General features: G+C 44.9%; 2 protein-coding genes across 2 annotated transcripts; one reads left to right on the forward strand and one right to left on the reverse strand.

Moving 5' to 3' along the window:
* Positions 1-63: 63 nt before the first annotated feature.
* Positions 64-1,256, forward strand: LOC139371176 (exosome component 6). Its single transcript, XM_071111338.1, has one exon. The coding sequence runs from the start codon at positions 188-190 to the stop codon at positions 1,019-1,021; it is 834 nt and encodes a 277-aa protein (XP_070967439.1). The 5' UTR covers positions 64-187; the 3' UTR covers positions 1,022-1,256.
* Positions 1,257-1,531: 275 nt separating this feature from the next.
* LOC139371171 (protein-glutamine gamma-glutamyltransferase 2-like) lies at positions 1,532-26,239 on the reverse strand. The gene is made up of 13 exons (XM_071111325.1): positions 26,098-26,239; positions 24,936-25,106; positions 24,538-24,768; positions 24,028-24,146; positions 23,392-23,520; positions 20,607-20,784; positions 20,290-20,428; positions 20,078-20,181; positions 19,706-19,948; positions 19,244-19,510; positions 18,842-19,002; positions 18,507-18,643; positions 1,532-2,396 (listed from the first exon to the last, which is right to left on the reverse strand). The coding sequence occupies exons 1-13, from the start codon at positions 26,111-26,113 to the stop codon at positions 2,237-2,239; spliced, it is 2,055 nt and encodes a 684-aa protein (XP_070967426.1). The 5' UTR covers positions 26,114-26,239; the 3' UTR covers positions 1,532-2,236.
* Positions 26,240-27,342: the final 1,103 nt, after the last annotated feature.

A 27,342-nucleotide genomic window follows, 5' to 3' on the forward strand; every position in this document is an offset into this window, starting at 1 on the left:
AACTACAAGCACAATGTGATGGCCGGGGAAGATATTTGGTGACGCACACACGGTACCATGTGATCTAATCGAGCATACAGTCATCGAGCAACCGGAACAGAAAAAGCAGTTAGCAATAACTAGTATTTGGACAAATACAGCACGCGGCCCAAGTAAGTAACATTTTTGGAAGAACTATTCCCCGACCATGCCGACTGATACAAAAAGGGTACGTGGCCCAGAAGTGTCTCAAAGTCCATCTCTCTTTCTGTGTAAAAACGCGGTAAAGAAGTCCACCGCTTCCAACGACGCCAGGGTAGATGGCAGGCAGCGTGGTCAAGTGGATGTCCGTTCAGTTTTTGTCCGATGTGGGCTGATAAGTCAAGCCAAAGGTTCAGCTTACATTGAAGCTGGGAACACGAAGCTCATCTGCTGTGTGTATGGACCCAGAGAGACTGAGCGCAAGGATGAGACCGATATGAAATCCGGAAGACTGATTACTGACATGAGATTTGCCCCATTCTCTTGTCGAGAGAGAGGCTCGTGGATTCAAGGTAGTGATGAAAAGGATCTGTCACTGATGCTGTTGGAGAGCCTGAGGCCAGGAGTGTGCTTGCAGAAGTATCCTCGCTCTCAGATTGAAGTAAATGTAATGGTCCTTGAAAACGACGGCGCCGTCCTGGCACATGCAGTCACCTGTGCGTCAATGGCGCTGGCGGACGCAGGTATAGAGATGTACGATCTGGTTCTTGGATGCTCAATCCGTCAGGAAGGTGCCACATACCTTATCGACCCTACCTTTCTGGAGGAAAATGGATACAACTTGGCCTCAGGATCCAGGGAGAATTTGGGAAGCCTGACAGTTGCATTTCTGCCCAGTCTGAACCAGATTTCTGGACTACAATCGGATGGCGAGATGGGCGAGGACACCCTGACTGGGGGTGTGCGCACATGCATTGAGGGGTGTTTCAAACTCTACCCTGTCATTCAGCAAGCACTGTCCAAGGCAGTACGAAGAAAAGCACCACCATCAGAGAGCTGAGAGACTGAAATGTGTTGCATGATGATCTCTAGTTCAGGCAGCTGATCGTCTAGGCTTGATGTGTATTCCTGGTAATACACCTGTGTCCCCTGTGGACTGGCTCGTACATAAAGCATCCTCCATTCAGGCTGTGAAGGCATCATTTTTCTCAACTAGCTTTAATGGCGACAAGGCCTTTTTCCACAACCATTTTCTGATTATTGGACAAATTACGATGTTGCACACTTTTTGGCTGAACGTGGATTGGTCTGAAAATGGTGTTTCATAAAGAAAGAACGCATACATTTCCCCCTTTTTTTGATCCACTTCTCATCATTAAAGCTAGTTAAGGAGGAAAATTATGCCTTTGCAGCCTGAGGATGCTTTATGTATGAGCAGGTCCATGGGGGACACGAGTGTATTACTGGGAATGCACATCAAGCCATGATAGTGCAGTTCTAGCACACTATCGACTGCCTAGGTTAGATGAAAAAATATGTTTTGTAAAAATAAGAAAAAAGTCAGTCATAACATTTGTCAATTTTTACTGTTTTGACATGTCAGACTCCATGCATAGATTTAAAAAAATAAATCATTTATTAAGGTAAGACATGTTTCACAAGTATGAAATTATTAAGAACAGAATGCATATCTAAGCCACAGCGGTGTACAATATCATCAAATCAAGCCTTGTCTATATGGCACATTCCAGACATTGAATGCAATGCAATGTGCTTTACAGGATTTAACATTTAAAAAAATGTAACTATGAAAATAAACACTGAAATATTTACTACACAACAAACAAGTTTAAAAAAAACTAAGGAATGACACAAACTAAAAAGCACCCTAAGGCAAAGCAAAAAATATGTTTTATGATCTCTAAAATATATGTCCACAGTTTTGGCTGGCAGGCTATTCCAGAGGCTGGGGGCATAATAACTAAAGGCTGCCTCCATGCTTCTTGGTCCTAGGCAATATGTGCTTCTAAATAGTGTGCTATATCCTGTAAATACTGTAAGAGTACAGTTACTTTTTTCTCACAAATAGTCTTCGGACTCTCACAATACTTTTAGAGGCCCACCTTTCTTTGCTAATCTTAACTACTTTGGACAATGTAAAAAAAAAAAGAGAATAATATGAAAAACCATCCCGTTATTTTGCACCTCACTTTTATATTGCATTCACAGGGATATGTTTACATGTAAAAAATATACCTATGAAATATATACGTTCTTAATTCACAGTTAATCTGTCTCGCACAATCAAAGTGGCAATCCCCTTAACATCCCTCAGTCTGTCTGCATCAAAGTCAACCATCAGTTTTCTCAGGCCAGCACGGGTGGGCTTGAAGGACAACTTGACCTTCACATCTTCACCTGGGCCAATGTTGCCTCTGTAGGAGAAAATAAAGCATGGTTCTCTTAACTCAGCCTTGGTATGATCCTCAAATGTAAATTGTGGTTCAAATCAAACTATTTTCCACATGCACCGAATATAACAAGTACAGATTTTACAGTGAAATGCTTACTTACAAGCCCTTAACCAACAGTGCAGTTCAAGAATAAGAAAGTATTTACCAAGTAGACTAAAATAAAAAGTAATAATAAGTAACACAATAACAATAACGAGACTATATACAGGGGGCACGAGTACTGAGTCAGGGTACAGGCTAGTTGAGGTAATCTGTACATGTAGGTGGGGGCGAAGTGACTGCATAGGTAACAAACAAACAGCGAGAATTTTTTATTTTATTGAACCTTTATTTAACCAGGTAGGCCATTTACAACTGCGACCTGGCCAAGATAAAGCAAAGCAGTGCGACACAAACAACACAGTTGCACATGGAAAAAACAAATGTACAGTCAATAACAATAGAAAAAAAACTATATACAGTGTGTGCAAATGGCGAGAGGAGGTAAGGCAATAAATAGGCCATAGTGGCAAATGAATTACAATTTAGCAAATGAACACTGGAGTGATAGATGTGCAGATGATGATGTGCAAGTAGAAATACTGGTGTGCTTAAAAGTAAATAAAAACAATATGGGGATGAGGTAGGTAGATTGGATGGGCTATTTACAGATGGGCTGTGTACAGCTGCAGCGATCGGTTAGCTGCTCAGATAGCTGATGTTTAATGTTAGTGAGGGAGATATAAGTCTCCAACTGCAGTGATTTTTGCAAATAGTTCCAGTCATTGGCAGTAGAGAACTGGAAGGAAAGGTGGCCAAAGGATTCGAAAGGGTCAATGATCTGTTTATTAACTTGGCTTTCAAAGACTTTAGAAAGGCAGGGCAGGATGGATATAGGTCTGTAACAGTTTGGGTCTAGAGTGTCACCCAATTTAAAGAGAGGTATGACCGCGGCAGCTTTCCAATCTTTAGGAATCTCGGACGATACGAAAGAGAGGTTGAACAGACTGGTAATAGGGGTTGCAACAATGGAGGCGGATCATTTTAGAAAGAGAGGGTCCAAATTGTGAAGCCCAGCTGATTTGTCCAGGTTTTGCAGCTCTTAGGACATCTGCTATCTGGATGTTGGTGAAGGAGAAGCTGGAGAGGCTTGGGCAAGTAGCTGCGGGGGTGCGGAGCTGTTGGCCGGGGTTGGGGTAGCCAGGAGGAAAGCATGGCCAGCCGTAGAGAAATGCTTATTGAAATTCTCGACTATTGTGGATTTCTCGGTGGTGACAGTGTTTCCTAGCCTCAGTGCAGTGGGCATCTGGGAGGAGGTGCTCTTGTTTTTCATGGACTTTACAGTGTCCCAAAACTTTTTGGAGTTAGAGCTACAGGATGCAAATTTCTGTTTGAAAAAGCTAGCCTTTGCTTTCCTGACTGACTGCATGTATTGGTTCCTGACTTCCGTGAAAAGTTGCATATCGTGGGGACTATTCGATGCTAATGCAGACCGCCACATGATGTTTTTGTGCTGGTCGAGGGCAGTCAGGTCTGGAGTGAACCAAGGGCTATATCTGTTCCTAGTTCTACATTTTTTTAAAGGGACATGCTTATTTAAGATGGTGAGGAAATTACTTTTAGTAGCAGCAGTGGTGGGGGGGGGTGTCAATGTAAATCATCCGGTGGCAATTTTTATGAATTGTTCAGCAGTCTAATGGCTTGGGGGTAGAAGCTGTTGACTTGGCACTCTGGTACCACTTGCCATGCGGTATCAGAGAAAACAAACTATAACTTGGGTGACTGGAGCCTTGGGTGACTGGAGTCTGACAAGTGTCTTCAGACTCTGGAATAGCAATGTTTTTGCAGTGTATTTCTGGGAAAGACCACACACACAGTAAATAGTTCAATCTGGTTTGCTGCCAGAAATGAACAAGTTGTGACCATGTGCTGCTATGTGCTGCTATGTGCTGCTATAGTATGTGCTACTATGTGCTACTACAGTATGTGTTACTATGTGCTACTACAGTATGTGATGCCATGTGCTACTACAGTATGTGCTGCTATGTGCTACTACACTATGTGTTACTATGTGTTACTACAGTATGTGCTGCTATGTGCTACTACAGTATGTGCTACTATGTGCTTCTATGTGCTACTACACTATGTGTTACTATGTGCTACTACAGTATGTGCTGCTCCACTATGTGCTGCTATGTACTGCTATGTGCAACGATAGTATGTGCTCCTACACTGTGTGTTACTATTTGCTACTACACTATGTGCTGCTCCACTATGTGCTGTTATGTGCTACTACACTATGTGTTACTATGTGCTACTACACCATGTGCTACTAGACTGTGCTACACTATGTGCTACTTCAGCATGTGCTGCTATGTGCTACTATGTGCTCCTGCACTACGTGTTACAATGTGCTTCTGTGTGCTACTACACTATGTGTTACTATGTGCTCCTACACTATGTGTTACTATGTGCTCCTACACTATATGTTACTATGTGCTACTACACTATGTGCTGTTATGTGCTACTACACTATGTGTTAATATGTGCTGCTATGTGCTTCTACACTATGTGTTACTATGTGCTACTATGTGCTACTACACTATATGCTACTACACTATGTGCTACAATATGTGCTACTTCAGCATGTGCTGTTATGTGCTACTATGTGCTCCTGCACTACGTGTTACAATGTGCTGCTGTGTGCTACTACACTATGTGTTACTATGTGCTACTACACTATGTGCTACTACAATATGTCTTACTATGTGCTGCTACAGTGCCTTGCGAAAGTATTCGGCCCCCTTGAACTTTGCGACCTTTTGCCACATTTCAGGCTTCAAACATAAAGATATAAAACTGTATTTTTTTGTGAAGAATCAACAACAAGTGGGACACAATCATGAAGTGGAACGACATTTATTGAATATTTCAAACTTTTTTAACAAATCAAAAACTGAAAAATTGGGCATGCAAAATTATTCAGCCCCTTTACTTTCAGTGCAGCAAACTCTCTCCAGAAGTTCAGTGAGGATCTCTGAATGATCCAATGTTGACCTAAATGACTAATGATGATAAATACAATCCACCTGTGTGTAATCAAGTCTCCGTATAAATGCACCTGCACTGTGATAGTCTCAGAGGTCCGTTAAAAGCGCAGAGAGCATCATGAAGAACAAGGAACACACCAGGCAGGTCCGAGATACTGTTGTGAAGAAGTTTAAAGCCGGATTTGGATACAAAAAGATTTCCCAAGCTTTAAACATCCCAAGGAGCACTGTGCAAGCGATAATATTGAAATGGAAGGAGTATCAGACCACTGCAAATCTACCAAGACCTGGCCGTCCCTCTAAACTTTCAGCTCATACAAGGAGAAGACTGATCAGAGACGCAGCCAAGAGGCCCATGATCACTCTGGATGAACTGCAGAGATCTACAGCTGAGGTGGGAGACTCTGTCCATAGGACAACAATCAGTCATATATTGCACAAATCTGGCCTTTATGGAAGAGTGGCAAGAAGAAAGCCATTTCTTAAAGATATCCATAAAAAGTGTCGTTTAAAGTTTGCCACAAGCCACCTGGGAGACACACCAAACATGTGGAAGAAGGTGCTCTGGTCAGATGAAACCAAAATTGAACTTTTTGGCAACAATGCAAAACGTTATGTTTGGCGTAAAAGCAACACCCTGAACACACCATCCCCACTGTCAAACATGGTGGTGGCAGCATCATGGTTTGGGGCTGCTTTTCTTCAGCAGGGACAGGGAAGATGGTTAAAATTGATGGGAAGATGGATGGAGCCAAATACAGGACCATTCTGGAAGAAAACCTGATGGAGTCTGCAAAAGACCTGAGACTGGGACGGAGATTTGTCTTCCAACAAGACAATGATCCAAAACATAAAGCAAAATCTACAATGGAATGTTTCAAAAATAAACATATCCAGGTGTTAGAATGGCCAAGTCAAAGTCCAGACCTGAATCCAATCGAGAATCTGTGGAAAGAACTGAAAACTGCTGTTCACAAATGCTCTCCATCCAACTTCACTGAGCTCGAGCTGTTTTGCAAGGAGGAATGGGAAAAATGTTCAGTCTCTCGATGTGCAAAACTGATAGAGACATACCCCAAGCGACTTACAGCTGTAATCGCAGCAAAAGGTGGCGCTACAAAGTATTAACTTAAGGGGACTGAATAATTTTGCACGCCCAATTTTTCAGTTTTTGATTTGTTAAAAAAGTTTGAAATATCCAATAAATGTCGTTCCACTTCATGATTGTGTCCCACTTGTTGTTGATTCTTCACAAAAAAATACAGTTTTATATCTTTATGTTTGAAGCCTGAAATGTGGCAAAAGGTCGCAAAGTTCAAGGGGGACGAATACTTTCGCAAGGCACTGTATGTGCTACTACACTATGTGCTGCTATGTGCTACTACACTGTGTGTAACTATGTGCTACTTTGTGCTCCTACAATGTGTTACTATAGTATGTGCTACTACAGTATATGTTACTATGTGCTACTACAGTACGTGTTACTATTTTTATTGTTTTTTTTGTTTTTTATTTCACCTTTATTTAACCAGGTAGGCTAGTTGAGAACAAGTTCTCATTTGCAACTGCGACCTGGCCAAGATAAAGCATAGCAGTGTGAACAGACAACACAGAGTTACACATGGAGTAAACAATTAACAAGTCAATAACACAGTAGAAAAAAAGAGAGTCTATATACATTATGTGCTACTACAGTATGTGTTACTATGTGCTACTACAGTATGTATTACTATGTGCTACTACAGTATGTGTTACTATGTGCTACTACAGTATGTACTGCTATGTGCTCCTACACTATGTGTTACTATGTGCTACTACACTGTGCTGCTATTTGCTACTACAGTATGTGTTTCAATGTGCTGCTACACTATGTGTTACTATTTGCTGCTACACTATGTGTTACTATGTGCTACTACAGTATGTGTTACTATGTGCTACTATAGTATGTGTTACTATGTGCTACTACAGTATGTATTACTATGTGCTACTACAGTATGTGTTACTATGTGCTATGTGTTACCATGTGCTACTACACTGTGCTGCTATTTGCTACTACAGTGTGTGTTTCTATGTGCTGCTACACTATGTGCTGCTACACTATGCACTGCTATGTGCTTCTACACTATGTGCTGCTACACTATGTGCTGCTATGCGCTGCTACACTATGTGCTGCTACACTATGTGCTGCTATGCGCTGCTACACTATGTGCTGCTATGCGCTGCTACACTATGTGCTGCTATGCGCTGCTACACTATGTGCTACTATGCGCTGCTACACTATGTGCTGCTACACTATGTGCTGCTACACTATGTGCTGCTATGCGCTGCTACACTATGTGCTGCTATGCGCTGCTACACTATGTGCTGCTATGTGCTGCTACACTATGTGCTGCTACACTATGTGCTTCTACACTATGTGCTGCTACACTATGTGCTGCTATGCGCTGCTACACTATGTGCTGCTACACTATGTGCTGCTACACTATGTGCTGCTATGCGCTGCTACACTATGTGCTGCTATGCACTGCTACACTATGTGCTGCTATGCGCTGCTACTCTATGTGCTGCTACGCGCTGCTACACTATGTGCTGCTACACTATGCGCTGCTACACTATGTGCTGCTATGCGCTGCTACACTATGTGCTGCTACACTATGTGCTGCTATGCGCTGCTACACTATGTGCTGCTACACTATGTGCTGCTACACTATGTGTTACTACACTATGTGTTACTATGTGCTGCTACACTATGTGCTGCTACACTGTGTTACTACACTATGTGTTACTACACTGTGTTACTATGTGCTGCTACACTATGTGTTACTACACTGTGCTGCTACACTGTGTTACTACACTATGTGCTCCTACACTATGTGTTACTATGTGCTGCTCCACTGTGTTACTATGTGCTCCTATGTGCTGCTACACTATGTGCTGCTACACTATGCGCTGCTATGTGCTTCTACACTATGTGCTGCTACACTATGCGCTGCTATGTGCTTCTACACTATGTGCTGCTACACTATGTGCTGCTATGCGCTGCTACACTATGTGCTGCTACACTATGTGCTGCTATGCGCTGCTACACTATGTGCTGCTATGCACTGCTACACTATGTGCTGCTATGCGCTGCTACACTATGTGCTGCTACACTATGTGCTGCTACACTATGTGCTGCTATGCGCTGCTACACTATGTGCTGCTACACTATGTGCTGCTATGCGCTGCTACACTATGTGCTGCTATGCACTGCTACACTATGTGCTGCTATGCGCTGCTACACTATGTGCTGCTACACTATGTGCTTCTACACTATGTGCTGCTACACTATGTGCTGCTACGCGCTGCTACACTATGTGCTGCTACACTATGTGCTGCTACACTATGTGCTGCTATGCGCTGCTACACTATGTGCTGCTACACTATGTGCTGCTACACTATGTGTTACTACACTATGTGTTACTATGTGCTGCTACACTATGTGCTGCTACACTGTGTTACTACACTATGTGTTACTACACTGTGTTACTATGTGCTGCTACACTATGTGTTACTACACTGTGCTGCTACACTGTGTTACTACACTATGTGCTCCTACACTATGTGTTACTATGTGCTGCTCCACTGTGTTACTATGTGCTCCTATGTGCTGCTACACTATGTGCTGCTACACTATGCGCTGCTATGTGCTTCTACACTATGTGCTGCTACACTATGCGCTGCTATGTGCTTCTACACTATGTGCTGCTACACTATGTGCTGCTATGCGCTGCTACACTATGTGCTGCTACACTATGTGCTGCTATGCGCTGCTACACTATGTGCTGCTATGCACTGCTACACTATGTGCTGCTATGCGCTGCTACACTATGTGCTGCTACACTATGTGCTGCTACACTATGTGCTGCTATGCGCTGCTACACTATGTGCTGCTATGCGCTGCTACACTATGTGCTGCTATGTGCTGCTATGTGCTGCTACACTATGTGCTGCTACACTATGTGCTTCTACACTATGTGCTGCTACACTATGTGCTGCTACACTATGTGCTGCTATGCGCTGCTACACTATGTGCTGCTATGCACTGCTACACTATGTGCTGCTATGCGCTGCTACACTATGTGCTGCTACACTATGTGCTGCTACACTATGTGCTGCTATGCGCTGCTACACTATGTGCTGCTATGCGCTGCTACACTATGTGCTGCTATGTGCTGCTATGTGCTGCTACACTATGTGCTGCTACACTATGTGCTTCTACACTATGTGCTGCTACACTATGTGCTGCTACGCGCTGCTACACTATGTGCTGCTACACTATGTGCTGCTATGCGCTGCTACACTATGTGCTGCTATGCGCTGCTACACTATGCGCTGCTATGCGCTGCTACTCTATGTGCTGCTACACGCTGCTACACTATGTGCTGCTACACTATGTGCTGCTACACTATGTGCTGCTACACTATGTGCTGCTATGCGCTGCTACACTATGTGCTGCTATGTGCTGCTATGCGCTGCTACACTATGTGCTGCTACACTATGTGCTGCTACACTATGTGCTGCTATGCGCTGCTACACTATGTGCTGCTACACTATGTGCTGCTACACTGTGTTACTACACTATGTGTTACTACACTATGTGTTACTATGTGCTGCTACACTATGTGCTGCTACACTGTGTTACTACACTATGTGTTACTACACTGTGTTACTATGTGCTGCTACACTATGTGTTACTACACTGTGTTACTACACTATGTGCTCCTACACTATGTGTTACTATGTGCTGCTCCACTATGTGCTGCTACACTGTGTTACTATGTGCTCCTATGTGCTGCTACACTATGTGCTGCTACACTATGCGCTGCTATGTGCTGCTACACTGTGTTACTACACTATGTGTTACTACACTGTGTTACTATGTGCTGCTACACTATGTGCTGCTACACTATGTGCTGCTACACTATGTGTTACTACACTATGTGTTACTATGTGCTGCTACACTATGTGCTGCTACACTGTGTTACTACACTATGTGTTACTACACTGTGTTACTATGTGCTGCTACACTATGTGTTACTACACTGTGCTGCTACACTGTGTTACTACACTATGTGCTCCTACACTATGTGTTACTATGTGCTGCTCCACTGTGTTACTATGTGCTCCTATGTGCTGCTACACTATGTGCTGCTACACTATGCGCTGCTATGTGCTTCTACACTATGTGCTGCTACACTATGCGCTGCTATGTGCTTCTACACTATGTGCTGCTACACTATGTGCTGCTATGCGCTGCTACACTATGTGCTGCTACACTATGTGCTGCTATGCGCTGCTACACTATGCGCTGCTATGCGCTGCTACTCTATGTGCTGCTACACGCTGCTACACTATGTGCTGCTACACTATGTGCTGCTACACTATGTGCTGCTATGCGCTGCTACACTATGTGCTGCTATGTGCTGCTATGCGCTGCTACACTATGTGCTGCTACACTATGTGCTGCTACACTATGTGCTGCTATGCGCTGCTACACTATGTGCTGCTACACTATGTGCTGCTACACTGTGTTACTACACTATGTGTTACTACACTATGTGTTACTATGTGCTGCTACACTATGTGCTGCTACACTGTGTTACTACACTATGTGTTACTACACTGTGTTACTATGTGCTGCTACACTATGTGTTACTACACTGTGTTACTACACTATGTGCTCCTACACTATGTGTTACTATGTGCTGCTCCACTATGTGCTGCTACACTGTGTTACTATGTGCTCCTATGTGCTGCTACACTATGTGCTGCTACACTATGCGCTGCTATGTGCTGCTACACTGTGTTACTACACTATGTGTTACTACACTGTGTTACTATGTGCTGCTACACTATGTGCTGCTACACTATGTGCTGCTACACTATGTGTTACTACACTATGTGTTACTATGTGCTGCTACACTATGTGCTGCTACACTGTGTTACTACACTATGTGTTACTACACTGTGTTACTATGTGCTGCTACACTATGTGTTACTACACTGTGCTGCTACACTGTGTTACTACACTATGTGCTCCTACACTATGTGTTACTATGTGCTGCTCCACTGTGTTACTATGTGCTCCTATGTGCTGCTACACTATGTGCTGCTACACTATGCGCTGCTATGTGCTTCTACACTATGTGCTGCTACACTATGCGCTGCTATGTGCTTCTACACTATGTGCTGCTACACTATGTGCTGCTATGCGCTGCTACACTATGTGCTGCTACACTATGTGCTGCTATGCGCTGCTACACTATGTGCTGCTATGCACTGCTACACTATGTGCTGCTATGCGCTGCTACACTATGTGCTGCTACACTATGTGCTGCTATGCGCTGCTACACTATGTGCTGCTACACTATGTGCTGCTATGCGCTGCTACACTATGTGCTGCTATGCACTGCTACACTATGTGCTGCTATGCGCTGCTACACTATGTGCTGCTACACTATGTGCTGCTACACTATGTGCTGCTATGCGCTGCTACACTATGTGCTGCTATGCGCTGCTACACTATGTGCTGCTATGTGCTGCTATGCGCTGCTACACTATGTGCTGCTACACTATGTGCTGCTACACTATGTGCTGCTATGCGCTGCTACACTATGTGCTGCTACACTATGTGCTGCTACACTGTGTTACTACACTATGTGTTACTACACTATGTGTTACTATGTGCTGCTACACTATGTGCTGCTACACTGTGTTACTACACTATGTGTTACTACACTGTGTTACTATGTGCTGCTACACTATGTGTTACTACACTGTGTTACTACACTATGTGCTCCTACACTATGTGTTACTATGTGCTGCTCCACTATGTGCTGCTACACTGTGTTACTATGTGCTCCTATGTGCTGCTACACTATGTGCTGCTACACTATGCGCTGCTATGTGCTTCTACACTATGTGCTGCTACACTATGTGCTGCTACACTATGTGCTGCTATGCGCTGCTACACTATGTGCTGCTACACTATGTGCTGCTATGCGCTGCTACACTATGTGCTGCTACACTATGTGCTGCTATGCGCTGCTACACTATGTGCTGCTATGCGCTGCTACACTATGTGCTGCTACACTATGTGCTGCTACACTATGTGCTGCTATGCGCTGCTACACTATGTGCTGCTATGCGCTGCTACACTATGTGCTGCTATGTGCTGCTATGTGCTGCTACACTATGTGCTGCTACACTATGTGCTTCTACACTATGTGCTGCTACACTATGTGCTGCTACGCGCTGCTACACTATGTGCTGCTACACTATGTGCTGCTATGCGCTGCTACACTATGTGCTGCTATGCGCTGCTACACTATGCGCTGCTATGCGCTGCTACTCTATGTGCTGCTACACGCTGCTACACTATGTGCTGCTACACTATGTGCTGCTACACTATGTGCTGCTATGCGCTGCTACACTATGTGCTGCTATGTGCTGCTATGCGCTGCTACACTATGTGCTGCTACACTATGTGCTGCTACACTATGTGCTGCTATGCGCTGCTACACTATGTGCTGCTACACTATGTGCTGCTACACTGTGTTACTATGTGCTGCTACACTATGTGTTACTACACTGTGTTACTACACTATGTGCTCCTACACTATGTGTTACTATGTGCTGCTCCACTATGTGCTGCTACACTGTGTTACTATGTGCTCCTATGTGCTGCTACACTATGTGCTGCTACACTATGCGCTGCTATGTGCTTCTACACTATGTGCTGCTACACTATGTGCTGCTACACTATGTGCTGCTATGCGCTGCTACACTATGTGCTGCTACACTATGTGCTGCTATGCGCTGCTACACTATGCCCCGCCCCCCTTTCGGAAAAGCTGACCACGACTCCATTTTGTTGATCCCTGCCTACAGACAGAAACTAAAACAAGAGGCTCCCACGCTGAGGTCTGTCCAACGCTGGTCCGACCAAGCTGACTCCACACTCCAAGACTGCTTCCATCACGTGGACTGGGAGATGTTTCGTATTGCGTCAGATAATAACATTGACGAATACGCTGATTCGGTGTGCGAGTTCATTAGAACGTGCGTTGAAGATGTCGTTCCCATAGCAACGATTAAAACATTCCCTAACCAGAAACCGTGGATTGATGGCAGCATTCGTGTGAAACTGAAAGCGCGAACCACTGCTTTTAATCAGGGCAAGGTGTCTGGTAACATGACCGAATACAAACAGTGCAGCTATTCCCTCCGCAAGGCTATCAAACAAGCTAAGCGCCAGTACAGAGACAAAGTAGAATCTCAATTCAACGGCTCAGACACAAGAGGCATGTGGCAGGGTCTACAGTCAATCACGGACTACAGGAAGAAACCCAGCCCAGTCACGGACCAGGATGTCTTGCTCCCAGGCAGACTAAATAACTTTTTTGCCCGCTTTGAGGACAATACAGTGCCACTGACACGGCCTGCAACGAAAACATGCGGTCTCTCCTTCACTGCAGCCGAGGTGAGTAAGACATTTAAACGTGTTAACCCTCGCAAGGCTGCAGGCCCAGATGGCATCCCCAGCCGCGCCCTCAGAGCATGCGCAGACCAGCTGGCCGGTGTGTTTACGGACATATTCAATCAATCCCTATACCAGTCTGCTGTTCCCACATGCTTCAAGAGGGCCACCATTGTTCCTGTTCCCAAGAAAGCTAAGGTAACTGAGCTAAATGACTACCGCCCCGTAGCACTCACATCCGTCATCATGAAGTGCTTTGAGAGACTAGTCAAGGACCATATCACCTCCACCCTACCTGACACCCTAGACCCACTCCAATTTGCTTACCGCCCAAATAGGTCCACAGACGATGCAATCTCAACCACACTGCACACTGCCCTAACCCATCTGGACAAGAGGAATACCTATGTGAGAATGCTGTTCATCGACTACAGCTCGGCATTCAACACCATAGTACCCTCCAAGCTCGTCATCAAGCTCGAGACCCTGGGTCTCGACCCCGCCCTGTGCAACTGGGTACTGGACTTCCTGACGGGCCGCCCCCAGGTGGTGAGGGTAGGCAACAACATCTCCTCCCCGCTGATCCTCAACACTGGGGCCCCACAAGGTTGCGTTCTGAGCCCTCTCCTGTACTCCCTGTTCACCCACGACTGCGTGGCCACGCACGCCTCCAACTCAATCATCAAGTTTGCGGACGACACAACAGTGGTAGGCTTGATTACCAACAACGATGAGACAGCCTACAGGGAGGAGGTGAGGGCCCTCGGAGTGTGGTGTCAGGAAAACAACCTCACACTCAACGTCAACAAAACTAAGGAGATGATTGTGGACTTCAGGAAACAGCAGAGGGAACACCCCCCTATCCACATCGATGGAACAGTAGTGGAGAGGGTAGCAAGTTTTAAGTTCCTCGGCATACACATCACAGACAAACTGAATTGGTCCACTCACACAGACAGCATCGTGAAGAAGGCGCAGCAGCGCCTCTTCAACCTCAGGAGGCTGAAGAAATTCGGCTTGTCACCAAAAGCACTCACAAACTTCTACAGATGCACAATCGAGAGCATCCTGGCGGGCTGTATCACCGCCTGGTATGGCAACTGCACCGCCCTCAACCGTAAGGCTCTCCAGAGGGTAGTGAGGTCTGCACAACGCATCACCGGGGGCAAACTACCTGCCCTCCAGGACACCTACACCACCCGATGTCACAGGAAGGCCATAAAGATCATCAAGGACATCAACCACCCGAGCCACTGCCTGTTCACCCCGCTATCATCCAGAAGGCGAGGTCAGTACAGGTGCATCAAAGCTGGGACCGAGAGACTGAAAAACAGCTTCTATCTCAAGGCCATCAGACTGTTAAACAGCCACCACTAACACTGAGTGGCTGCTGCCAACACACTGACACTGACTCAACTCCAGCCACTTTAATAATGGGAATTGATGGGAAATGATGTAAATATATCACTAGCCACTTTAAACAATACTACCTTATATAAATGTTACTTACCCTACATTATTCATCTCATACGCATACGTATATACTGTACTCTATATCATCGACGGTATCCTTATGTAATACATGTATCACTAGCCACTTTATACTATACCACTTTGTTTACATACTCATCTCATTTGTACATACTGTACCCGATACCATCTACTGTATCTTGCCTATGCTGCTCTGTACCATCACTCATTCATATATCCTTATGTACATATTCTTTATCCCCTTACACTGTGTACAAGACAGTAGTTTTGGAATTGTTAGTTAGATTACTTGTTATTACTGCATTGTCGGAACTAGAAGCACAAGCATTTCGCTACACTCGCATTAACATCTGCTAACCATGTGTATGTGACAAATAAAATTTGATTTGATGTGCTGCTATGCGCTGCTACACTATGTGCTGCTACACTATGTGCTGCTACACTATGTGCTGCTATGCGCTGCTACACTATGTGCTGCTATGCGCTGCTACACTATGTGCTGCTATGTGCTGCTATGTGCTGCTACACTATGTGCTGCTACACTATGTGCTTCTACACTATGTGCTGCTACACTATGTGCTGCTATGCGCTGCTACACTATGTGCTGCTACACTATGTGCTGCTATGCGCTGCTACACTATGTGCTGCTATGCACTGCTACACTATGTGCTGCTATGCGCTGCTACACTATGTGCTGCTACACTATGTGCTGCTACACTATGTGCTGCTATGCGCTGCTACACTATGTGCTGCTATGCGCTGCTACACTATGTGCTGCTATGTGCTGCTATGTGCTGCTACACTATGTGCTGCTACACTATGTGCTTCTACACTATGTGCTGCTACACTATGTGCTGCTACGCGCTGCTACACTATGTGCTGCTATGCGCTGCTACACTATGTGCTGCTACACTATGTGCTGCTATGCGCTGCTACACTATGTGCTGCTATGCGCTGCTACACTATGCGCTGCTATGCGCTGCTACTCTATGTGCTGCTACACGCTGCTACACTATGTGCTGCTACACTATGTGCTGCTATGCGCTGCTACACTATGTGCTGCTATGTGCTGCTATGCGCTGCTACACTATGTGCTGCTACACTATGTGCTGCTACACTATGTGCTGCTATGCGCTGCTACACTATGTGCTGCTACACTGTGTTACTACACTATGTGTTACTACACTATGTGTTACTATGTGCTGCTACACTATGTGCTGCTACACTGTGTTACTACACTATGTGTTACTACACTGTGTTACTATGTGCTGCTACACTATGTGTTACTACACTGTGTTACTACACTATGTGCTCCTACACTATGTGTTACTATGTGCTGCTCCACTATGTGCTGCTACACTGTGTTACTATGTGCTCCTATGTGCTGCTACACTATGTGCTGCTACACTATGCGCTGCTATGTGCTTCTACACTATGTGCTGCTACACTATGTGCTGCTATGCGCTGCTACACTATGTGCTGCTACACTATGTGCTGCTATGCGCTGCTACACTATGTGCTGCTATGCGCTGCTACACTATGTGCTGCTATGCGCTGCTACACTATGTGCTGCTACACTATGTGCTACTACACTATGTGCTGCTATGCGCTGCTACACTATGTGCTGCTACACTATGTGCTGCTATGCGCTGCTACACTATGTGCTGCTATGCGCTGCTACACTATGTGCTGCTATGTGCTGCTACACTATGTGCTGCTACACTATGTGCTTCTACACTATGTGCTACTATGTGCTGCTCCACTATGTGCTGCTACACTGTGTTACTACACTATGTGCTCCTACACTATGTGTTACTATGTGCTGCTCCACTATGTGCTGCTACACTGTGTTACTACACTGTGCTGCTACAGTATGTACTGCTATGTGCTACTGTATTATGTGCTACTATGTGCTGCTATGTGCTGTTACACTATGTGCTACTACAGTATGTTCTACTACACTATGTGCTACTACGTGCTGCTATGACAGTGTGCCATAGCATGTTTTTTTAAATCACACTTGAACAATATGAGATGACTGACCAAAAGATGAGGTAGGCTAGGTTCATCCAGCAAGAACGATGTTTTTTGTTAGGTTCTTTCTTAGCAAAACAGTCTGGATCATGATTTAATGATAAATCACAGTCTGAACATTCAAAGAATGTTCAATGTACCCCAGCCTCACGTCAATGACGGGCAGAGAAATAATCCTGTGTTTAGTCTGAGGGTTTATGTTTACATTGGCGTCTCCTGTTGGAGGTTATGTGTGGTAACATTTGGCTTGTGGTCCGGGAGAGCCATGTTGGGCTGGTAGGTTAATCGTCTTTGGCCTGGCAAAAGGAGGGTATGTCTGGCTCTCTCTCTTTGTCTTTGGGGGCAGTGGAGTGAGAGAAAAGCAGATCTTGTTCTTTATAGTCTGACCACATTGCAAGAGTATGTCCTTGCTGAGGAATTTACCATGGCAGCTAAGAGCTCTCTGAGCTGCTATCCTAAATCTGCTGCTGCACAGGGTGTGGGATCTTTAAAGAGCCCATGGCTTTAAAGAGTTTCAGGTCTACATATAGTAAGTAGACCATTGTTCAAACTCATTCTGCCATGTCTCACTCATTGCTCATGGATAAACCCACAATCATAGATATTTAAGCATAACCTTAGATGAGTCAACTTCTATTTTTTATTTTTTATTTATTTTACCTTTATTTAACTAGGCAAGTCAGTTAAGAACATATTCTTATTTTCAATGACGGCCTAGGAACAGTGGGTTAACTGCCTGTTCAGGGGCAGAACGACAGATTTGTACCTTGTCAGCTCGGGATTCAACCCAACCTTTCGGTTACTAGTCCAATGCTCTAACCACTAGGCTACCCTGCCGCCACTCTATGCTTAAATAGCACTTTACACCTCTATACTTACAGTAATAACATGGCTGTAATACTGATGTAACATTCTCTCTGAACACACTTATTGGCAAACATGCTGACAGTCAATGAAGAATGTGTCCCCTCACATACAACACACAGAGATACTTACGGTGCTTGGAGCTCCCGTGGTGCAGTCAGACCTGCACCCTCCACTGTGAACACTCCCCCTCTCAGGGTGATAGGCAGGGGATTGGTGAAGCTGATGTGTGCAATTAATTTCCGAGATACAACTGCATCTCCCACTACCTGAAGCAAGAAAATGGACGGTGCAGGCATCATCAGAGGATTCAGAGGATCTAAAACAAGCCCCTACAGCATATTGCAACTGCTTTTCCTGCAGAAATGGCCAAACATGACAATTGTGCAAAGTGCAAACAGTAGCACGCAATTCATCAAGCAATTATTCACCAGCTATTTACAGTTATATACAGTATAGCCTAGTACCTTGACATGGAGCTGTGGCATGCTTAGTGGGATGTTGACCTCTTGCAGAATGACATCGGGCTGGCTGCTGGCCTGGAGTAGTGCTGTGACCCTGATCAGGTTATGCTCAGACACACAGGCCCCATAGTGATCGTACCGTAGACGCATCACTTCCTTATGAGCTGTGAGCATAATAGGGATGAGAGGAAAAAGTATGTTATTGTATTCTTTTCACTTCGGTGTGGTATTTTTTGCTCTGTTTACTCGGTTCCTAAAAATACAAGAAACCCAGGGATGTTGTAGGTCAGACTCACCCAGTGCAAGTAAAAAAACTAATCTAACACAGGGACTGACACCAGTTCTGAGTCTTGATTCCTCTCGCCTACGGCACCTATATGGTGTATGTGACAAGCGGAGGCCCACCTTTCTGGGCTGGCACGGTCAGGCTGGCAGTCCTCCTCTGGCACTCCCCCCGGTGAAGGCTGTTGTAGGTGACTGCGTTGGAGGTCACAGTGAGCTGGGCCGGGGTGTCCTCACCACCCACGTTGTGCACCTCCACTATCACATCAAAGTCTGTCCCCAGGATGGCCTGGGCATGTTTGATCTTCAGCTCCAGCTGCCCCGGTGCCCCATTCAGCTGCGTTATCCGACGTCCTGCCTTCTCGTACACCTCACGCTCCTTCACTGAACCTGGTAGAAAGAAAGGAGGATGTCATACTGTTATATAAAATGTGTGTTTTTATTTTATGCGTGTGTATATAGTAACACCATTCCCTTGAGGTATTTGTTGTGTATAACGGTACTGTACTCTTTCTGTTCGGTTCCCATCTGTGCTAATATTTAAGCAGGTGTGAATATTTGTGCTTAACGAAAGGAAGTGAATACCTTCAGGGTATTTGTAATGTTTAGTGATGTCCTCTCTGTAGTCTCCATACACACTCTTGGTGCTGATATTTCGGCCCACAGTTTTCTGGTTGAGGGAAACCTGTGAGCGTTGGCCATCTGGGTAGACGATCCAGGTAACCAGGTCTGCGTTCACCTCAGAGAACACGAAGGCTGCATCATACTTCATCCCCACATCACCATCCCTCACCGCCTTGACTGGACAGGGCCCACAACAGTACACCCCTAAGAGACAAGGGAACGATAGTGGGGGGATTTGAAGAGAGTGAGGTTATGAAGAACCCAATAACAGAGTTTTAAAGGAGCTTTTCCTTAGTGAGACAGACTGATCATGAATATCAAGTGGGGCCGTACCATCACTCCTCTCCTGTGGGGTGGGATCCAGAGCCTGCCACCCATCATAGCCTTTAGGAAGATCCTCCCTGTCCATCCAGGACTCCACCCAGCAATGGTAGTTCCTACACACACAAAGCATTTACAGTATTGATGTGAGGGAGGCCACTATAAAAAAAAACTGATGAATGTGCTGACTTTGTCGAGACAGAAATGTAGCTTTTGAGCTTTACCAGATCATGTCCTTCCTGCCTTCAGACACACTCTCCAGCTGCTCATCATACAGATAGTCCACATTCAGGTTGCCGTCAGTGTCATGGGCAGAGGTGTAGTTTGTAACAGGGCGAGTAGGTATGCCCAGACAGCGAAGAACTGTGGGATGGGTGAACGGAAGGAGCAAATAGCATGTAGTCTGTCAAGAATTACAGAGCTGAATATTACTGGAGCCCTAATGAAACGTCAAAGAAAATATAGAGCCAGGGAGTGTTGGAAATTTGTAGTTGAAAAGAAGAGAGCCATCCTGTCTCAGGGCGCTGTATGTGTGCCTCACCTGTGCAGGCTACACCTGAGAACACCCAGCACTGTCCGTATCGCACCCTCTGTGCCCCGGCCTCGCGCCATCGCCTGAGGATGGCCACACTGCCGGTCCAGCGTGTGGGCGACACCCCATCGTCATACTTCCCGTCCCAGCGACCCAACACCACGCCACGGTCATCATTAGCGTTCACCTGCACAGATGTAGAGGAAGAAAGTTAATTACTGTGAGATTATTAACTAAGTCAAATGTTATTAGTCACATGCGGTGAATACAACAGGTGTAGACCTCACAGTGAAATGCTTACTTACGAGCCCCTAACCAACAATGCAATACAAATAAGAATAAGAAATAAAAGTAACAAGTAATTAAAGAGCAGCAGTAAAATAACAATAGCGAGACTATATACAGGGGATTACCGGTACAGAGTCAATATGTGGGGGCACCGGTTAGATTGAATGAGGTAATATGTACATGTAGGTAGAGTTATTACAGTGACTATGCATAGATGATAACAACAGAGAGCAGCAGCGGTGTAAAAAGGGGGTGGGGGGCAATGCAAGTAGACTGGGTAGCCATTTGATTAGATATTCAGTAGTCTTATTGGTTGGGGGTAGAAGCTATTTAGAAGCCTCTTGGACCTAGACTTGGCCCTCCGGAACCGCTTGCCGTGCGGTGGCAGAGAGAACAGTCTATGACTAGGGTGGCTGGAGTCTTTGGCATTTTTTAGAGCCTTCCTCTGACACCGCCTGGTATAGAGGTCTTGGATGGCAGAAAGCTTTGCCCCAGGGATGTACTGGGCAGTACGCACTACCCTCTGTAAACAGTTGCCATACCAGGCAGTGATGCAACCAGTCAGGATGCTCTTGATGGTGCAGCTGTAGAACCTGGTGTGCTTGGACCATGTTAGTTTGTTGGTGATGTGGACACCAAGGAACTTGAAGCTCTCAACCTGCTCCACTACAGCCCTGTCGATGAGAATGGGGGTGTGCTTGGTCCTCTTTCTCCTGCAGTCCACAATTATCTCCTTAGTCTTGATCACGTTGAGGGAGAGTTTGTTGTCCTGGCACCACACGGCCAGGTCTCTGACCACCTCCCTATATGCGGTCTCGTCGTTGTCGGTGATCAGGCCTACTACTGTTGTGTCATCGGCAAACTTAATGATGGTGTTGTAGTCATGCCTGGCCGTGCAGTCTTGAGTGAACAGGGAGTACAGGAGGGGACTGAGCACACACCCCTGATGAGCCCCTGTGTTGAGGACCACCTGGGGGCAGCCCGTCAGGAAGTCCAGGATCCAGTTGCAAAGGAAGGTGTTTAGTCCCAGGGTCCATAGCTTAGTGATGAACTTTGAGGGCACTATGGTGTTGAATGCTGAGCTGTAGTCAATGAACAGCATTCTCACATAGGTGTACTCTTTTTCCAGGTGGGAAAGGGCAGTGTGGAGTGCACTAGAGATTGCATCATCTGTGGATTTGTTAGGGCTGTATGCAAATTGGAGAGGGTTTAGGGTTTCTGGGATAATGGTGTTGATGTGAGCCACGACCAGCCTTTCAAAGCACTTCATGGCTATGGCAGATCCATGGCTTCTGGTTGGGGTAGTTACGTATGGTCACTGTGGGGATGACGTCATTGATGCACTTATTGATGAAGCCAAAGACTGATGTGGTGTGCTCCTCAATGCCATCGGAAGAATCCCGGAACATATTCCAGTCTGTGCAAGCAAAACAGTCCTGTAGCTTAGCGTCTGCTTCATCTGACCATTTCTTTACTGATCGAGTCACTGGTGCTTCCTGCTTTAATTTTTGCTTGTAAGCAGGAATCAGGAGGATAGAATTATGGTAAGATTTGCCAAATGGAGGGCGGGGGAGAGCTTTGTGTGCGTCTCTGTGTGTGGACTAAAGGTGGTCCAGAGTTTTTTTCCTTCTGGTTGCACATTTAACATGCTGATAGAAATTTGGTGAGTCCTATTTAAGTTTCCATGCATTAAAGTCCCCGGCCACTAGGAGCGCCGCCTCTGGATGAGCGTTTTCCTGTTTACTTATGGCGGAATACAGCTCATTGAGTGCGCTCTTACTGCCAGCCTCAGTCTGTGGTGGTATGTAGATAGCTACGAAAAATACAGAAAACTCTCTTGGTAAATATTGTGGTCTACAGCTTATGTATCTCAGGTGAGCAAGACCTCAAGACTTCCTTAGATATTGTGCACCAGCTGTTATTTACAAAATGCATAGTCCGCCACCCCTTGTCTTACCAGACACAGCTGTTCTATCCTGCTGGTACAGCATATAACCAGCCAGCTGTATGTTGATAATGTCGTCGTTCAGCCACGACTCCGTGAAGCATAGGATATTGCAGTTTTGAATGTCCCGTTGGTAGTTTAATCTTCTGTGTAGGTCATCAATTTTATTGATTGCACGTTTGCTAGCAGAATGGAAGGCAGAGGGGGTTTATTCGACCTCCTACGAATTCTCAGAAGGCAGCCCGCCCTCCCGCCCCTTTTTCTCCGCCTTAGCGCAAATGACGGGGATCTGTGCCTGTTCCCGGGAAAGCAGTATACGATTCACGTCGGACTCGTTAAAGGAAAAAATTATTCTGCCAGTTCATGGTGAGAAATCACAGTTCTGATAAGAGACTGTAGCAGAAATATAATGTACAAAATAAGTTACAAAAATAAGTTACAAACGCAAAAAAACGAACAAAAAACACAATTGGATAGGAACACGTAAAATGTCAGCCTTCTTCTCCGGCGCCATCTATTCCCCTAGATGTAGAAATAATTACTTTATATGGTGAACCTTACCATTGCAGTAATTGTCCTGCTCACGTACACTGGATCTGCTCGGTTGGCTGTGTCAATCTCTGGGTTTTTCAGTGCAGCAGGTGAATTGTTCAGGATTTCAAAACAGATATCCACCACATCTTGTTCAAACTATGAAAAATGATATGTTAAAATATTATGAGAACACATTGAGCTCATTATGAGGTATGCACATCTCAAACCAGTGACTGTGAATATGTACTTTCCTCCTCACTAGATGGAGACAATCAGCCATGCAGGCTGTCTGTCCGTCTCTCAATGTCTATGTGACTATGTCTCTCTCTCTGAAATGAGACAAACCCTGGATTTTCACATAGCCAGGGTAGAAATGCCTTACATCCACCAAAGACATTTCTTCAGCCAGCTGAGGCACTGTGACAATTCACACAGGCCATCAGACTCGTCAGAAACTACTGGCTGCCAACACCCTCCCACATGCCCTGTTGTTTATCTTTCTGTTTGAAAATGCCTCAGCTAGAACAGTGATTTAGGCAACACAACACTGAGTTCTTGTTCTCAGTGGATCGATGGGTTGTGATCAAAAGATTTGCGCTCTATATATGAATTTTGTCTCAGGTGGGTTAGCTTTCCATCCTTCAGAGGTGTGCTGTTTGCTACCTGTCCAAAGTTCCAGGGCAGTGAGGAGATCTGGTCCCAGGAGCCCTGGTAAAGGAGGCCATTTTCATTCAGGATGTATTCCTCTAGCAGCTCCTCATCAGGGAGGTACACAGAGTCAGCTGGGGGGGAGAAAAACAAAGACCCAGCAGAGGAAAGACTGAGTGAGAAAACATATGGGGCAACAGCAATCATATTGATTTGATATTGTATCACATAACTGACAGCTTTCATATCAGAAATCTCTTCACCAACTTTGACAATCTATCCCTTCGAATAATTACATGTTGAGCTCAAACTTATTTAAAAGTAAACACAGGGGGAGACAGACTGAGACAAACACACAGAAATAGAAGTTGAGTCCCCTGACTCTGACCTCCAAAGAGTGCAAAAGTAAAGAATACCGATGACACCTTCCTGAGCCCTTATTGGTTCCCCTCAACAAAAGAGCAAATAAAACAGGGCCGTTTCAACTGATTCTACTAATTTGTGTGCTTATGTGTCAGAGCTCACCTTTACACCAGGGATTGAAGAGCAGGTAGAACGTCTCTGGTGTGGTCTGCTCCAGGATGTGTCCGTCAGGGGAGAGGAGCAGCAATGTCATGCTGTAGATTCCCACAGGGGTGTCTGCTGGGCTGTGGACCGTCAGCAGCACCTCATTCTGAGCCCTCTGCTGGCGGAACCACCACTTGTCACGGCCAGCACAGGCATCCAAAACCTTCACCACCACCTCACCCTCCTTACCTAAACACGCAAACAAACAAAAACTCATATACAGTCAGTCAAAGCTATTTTACCAGACCATTTTAGTTTTATATCTGTCAATCATAACTGACTCCTCCTCCCACTGTGCAATAGTGTCCAATCTATAGCTGACTCAAGCTTATGGTCCTTGGCATTGAGTTGCTCACCCAGATGCAGGATCATGGCTAGTTTGTGTTTGGGGGGCAGGGGTGTGGAGCACTGCAGAGCGAGGGAGAAGGGCTGCCCCCTACGAACCAGCAGCCTTTCCAGGTCCATTTCCCCTGTACGATGGGCATGGTTGTTCACCTGGCAACGCAGGTCCACTCCCATGAATACACCTGGAACACAATAAAATAAAGAACATAGGGCACAGTCACTTCTACTGTGTAGTTAGGAGTAATGAGTTCATGAGGGAATCTTGGCGGTAACCAGGCCATACAGTAATACTCTAGTAGATATTCATATTTATAGACAGATCTCTATTTTAGTCATATCAATCACAATGGTCCCATGTTGTACAGGTCAAACAACAGAAAGGTCAGACAAGTCATCAAAAGGACCCCACTTCATATTTATAGAAGCAACTGTATGTAGGCAACTCCATTTAAGCATGATGTACTGTGTGAAAACATTAGAGATTGAGATTTTGGCAATCAATACGTTTTTTAACTTATTTTTTTACAGTGTCAGATGTACTCGTGGATACCATTTTTATGTAGCATACCCTAAGGTATCTGTAGACTTCCAGTCATTGCGCTGATGATACCCACTGGGCATAGACGTCAGTTCAACATGTAGTTTTGATTTACATTTGGTTGAGTTGTCAACTAACATGAATTCAACGTGAAATCCACAAAGCATTTCATCATGCTATTGGATTTAGGTTAAAAGTTGTGTGAAAAAAATATGAAATGCCCTTAAGTTGATTACTTTTAATGCCAATGCTAATCTATTTTGGCAGGAAATCTTGTGTGCCATGTACTTATAACACACACAGAGACAGACCAACTTTTTCCACTAGGAGAAACACTGATCTACTGTATATTCGGTATAAATTTAGAAATGTATGCATTTCAGGATAAACTTTCAGATTGCACATCTGCCCATCCTCATATTTTTATGAATAGTGTATACACGCCTATATTGGTCTCGTACTCTCCTGGTATGCATTGCTTAAATTAGAATGAGGGATCTCGACACACTGCTGTGAATTCATACGGCAGCACATTTTTCACAGATATGGAAACTGCAAGTAATATTTGTCTCCTCTACTTCAGAGAGCACTATCAATGGGTTGAAAAAGCAGTGTGATAATGATAAATCACTCACCGTTTTGGTCAGCCATTTTCCAGTCTTTGTTGTGAATATCTCCTCCTTTTCTTCTCTGCCGTGTTACCTCCTTTTATGATAAGTTTGACTCCTCTTGTGCCTTTTCAAACAGCCCTGAAGGTGTATGCCTCACTTTTCTACCACTGTCCCCACCAGAACCCCGTATTTATACTGGAGAGGAATGGCCCCATTCCTGTGCTCCAACACACACTCACACACACCTCCCATTCACTATCCTTCCTGACCTCTGACATCACACTCTGTGGAGATCCAGAACAAAGGTGTGCTCACAGTCAGTCTCTCTGTGTGTGTGTGTTCGTCATGCGCGCCCATGTGTGTCTCTGCCTACTTCAATATTTTACTTCAATACTGAAAAAAGGATGAGAGCCCAGGTATTTACTATAGTTTGTGTCAGCCGTCTGCCCCTCTGATGCAAGTTCAGACACTGGGTTTTTTGTTCAGCAGATGGGTTCAGGGAATAGGGCACACTTTGACTAATCCAGCAGTATTGCAGTAAATGTTTTGCATCATATACAATTTCCTGTTTCACAGTCTCTATGGCACGTTTTTCTTTCTGGATGGGCCAGTCACAACTTAGAGGACAAACAAGTTGAATATGTTTACAGCATGATATACTACTTAAGAGGGAAAATATGATTTTGTTCCAGGGTTTTAATTCATATGTATTGGTGTCCAGGACATTGACTGGAGCTCGGTCCATTTTTCCTTGCACATGGTATAGCAATTTAATCAACATAATATATGCTTCATCATTTGTTGAATCATCTAGACTGGAGACGCGTCCCAATGTTGAAGAATACTAGTGAAAGCAGAAGGGGTATTTCTACTGAAATGTATGGTATTGAAAATGCACTTTATTTAACCAGGTGGGCCAGTTGAGAACAAGTTCTCATTTACAACTGCAACCTGGCCAAGATAAAGCAAAGCGAAAAAAAACAACAGAGTTACAACATGGGATAAACAAACGTACAGTCAATAACGCAATAGAAAATCTGTATACAGTGTGTGCAAATTAAGTAAGGAGGTAAGGCAATATATAGGCCATAGTGGAAAAGTAATTACAATTGAGTGGAGTGATAGATGTGTGGAGTGGAGTGATAGATGTGCAGATGAGGATGTGCAAGTAGAAATACTGGTGTGCAAAAGAGCAGAAAAAACAAATATGGGGAAAAGAAAAGCCTTTCCAGAAGAGTGGAGGCTGTTATAGCAGCAGAGGGGACCAAC

This window comes from Oncorhynchus clarkii, chromosome 2, assembly GCF_045791955.1.
Source record: "Oncorhynchus clarkii lewisi isolate Uvic-CL-2024 chromosome 2, UVic_Ocla_1.0, whole genome shotgun sequence".
NCBI classification, from domain to species: domain Eukaryota; kingdom Metazoa; phylum Chordata; class Actinopteri; order Salmoniformes; family Salmonidae; genus Oncorhynchus; species Oncorhynchus clarkii.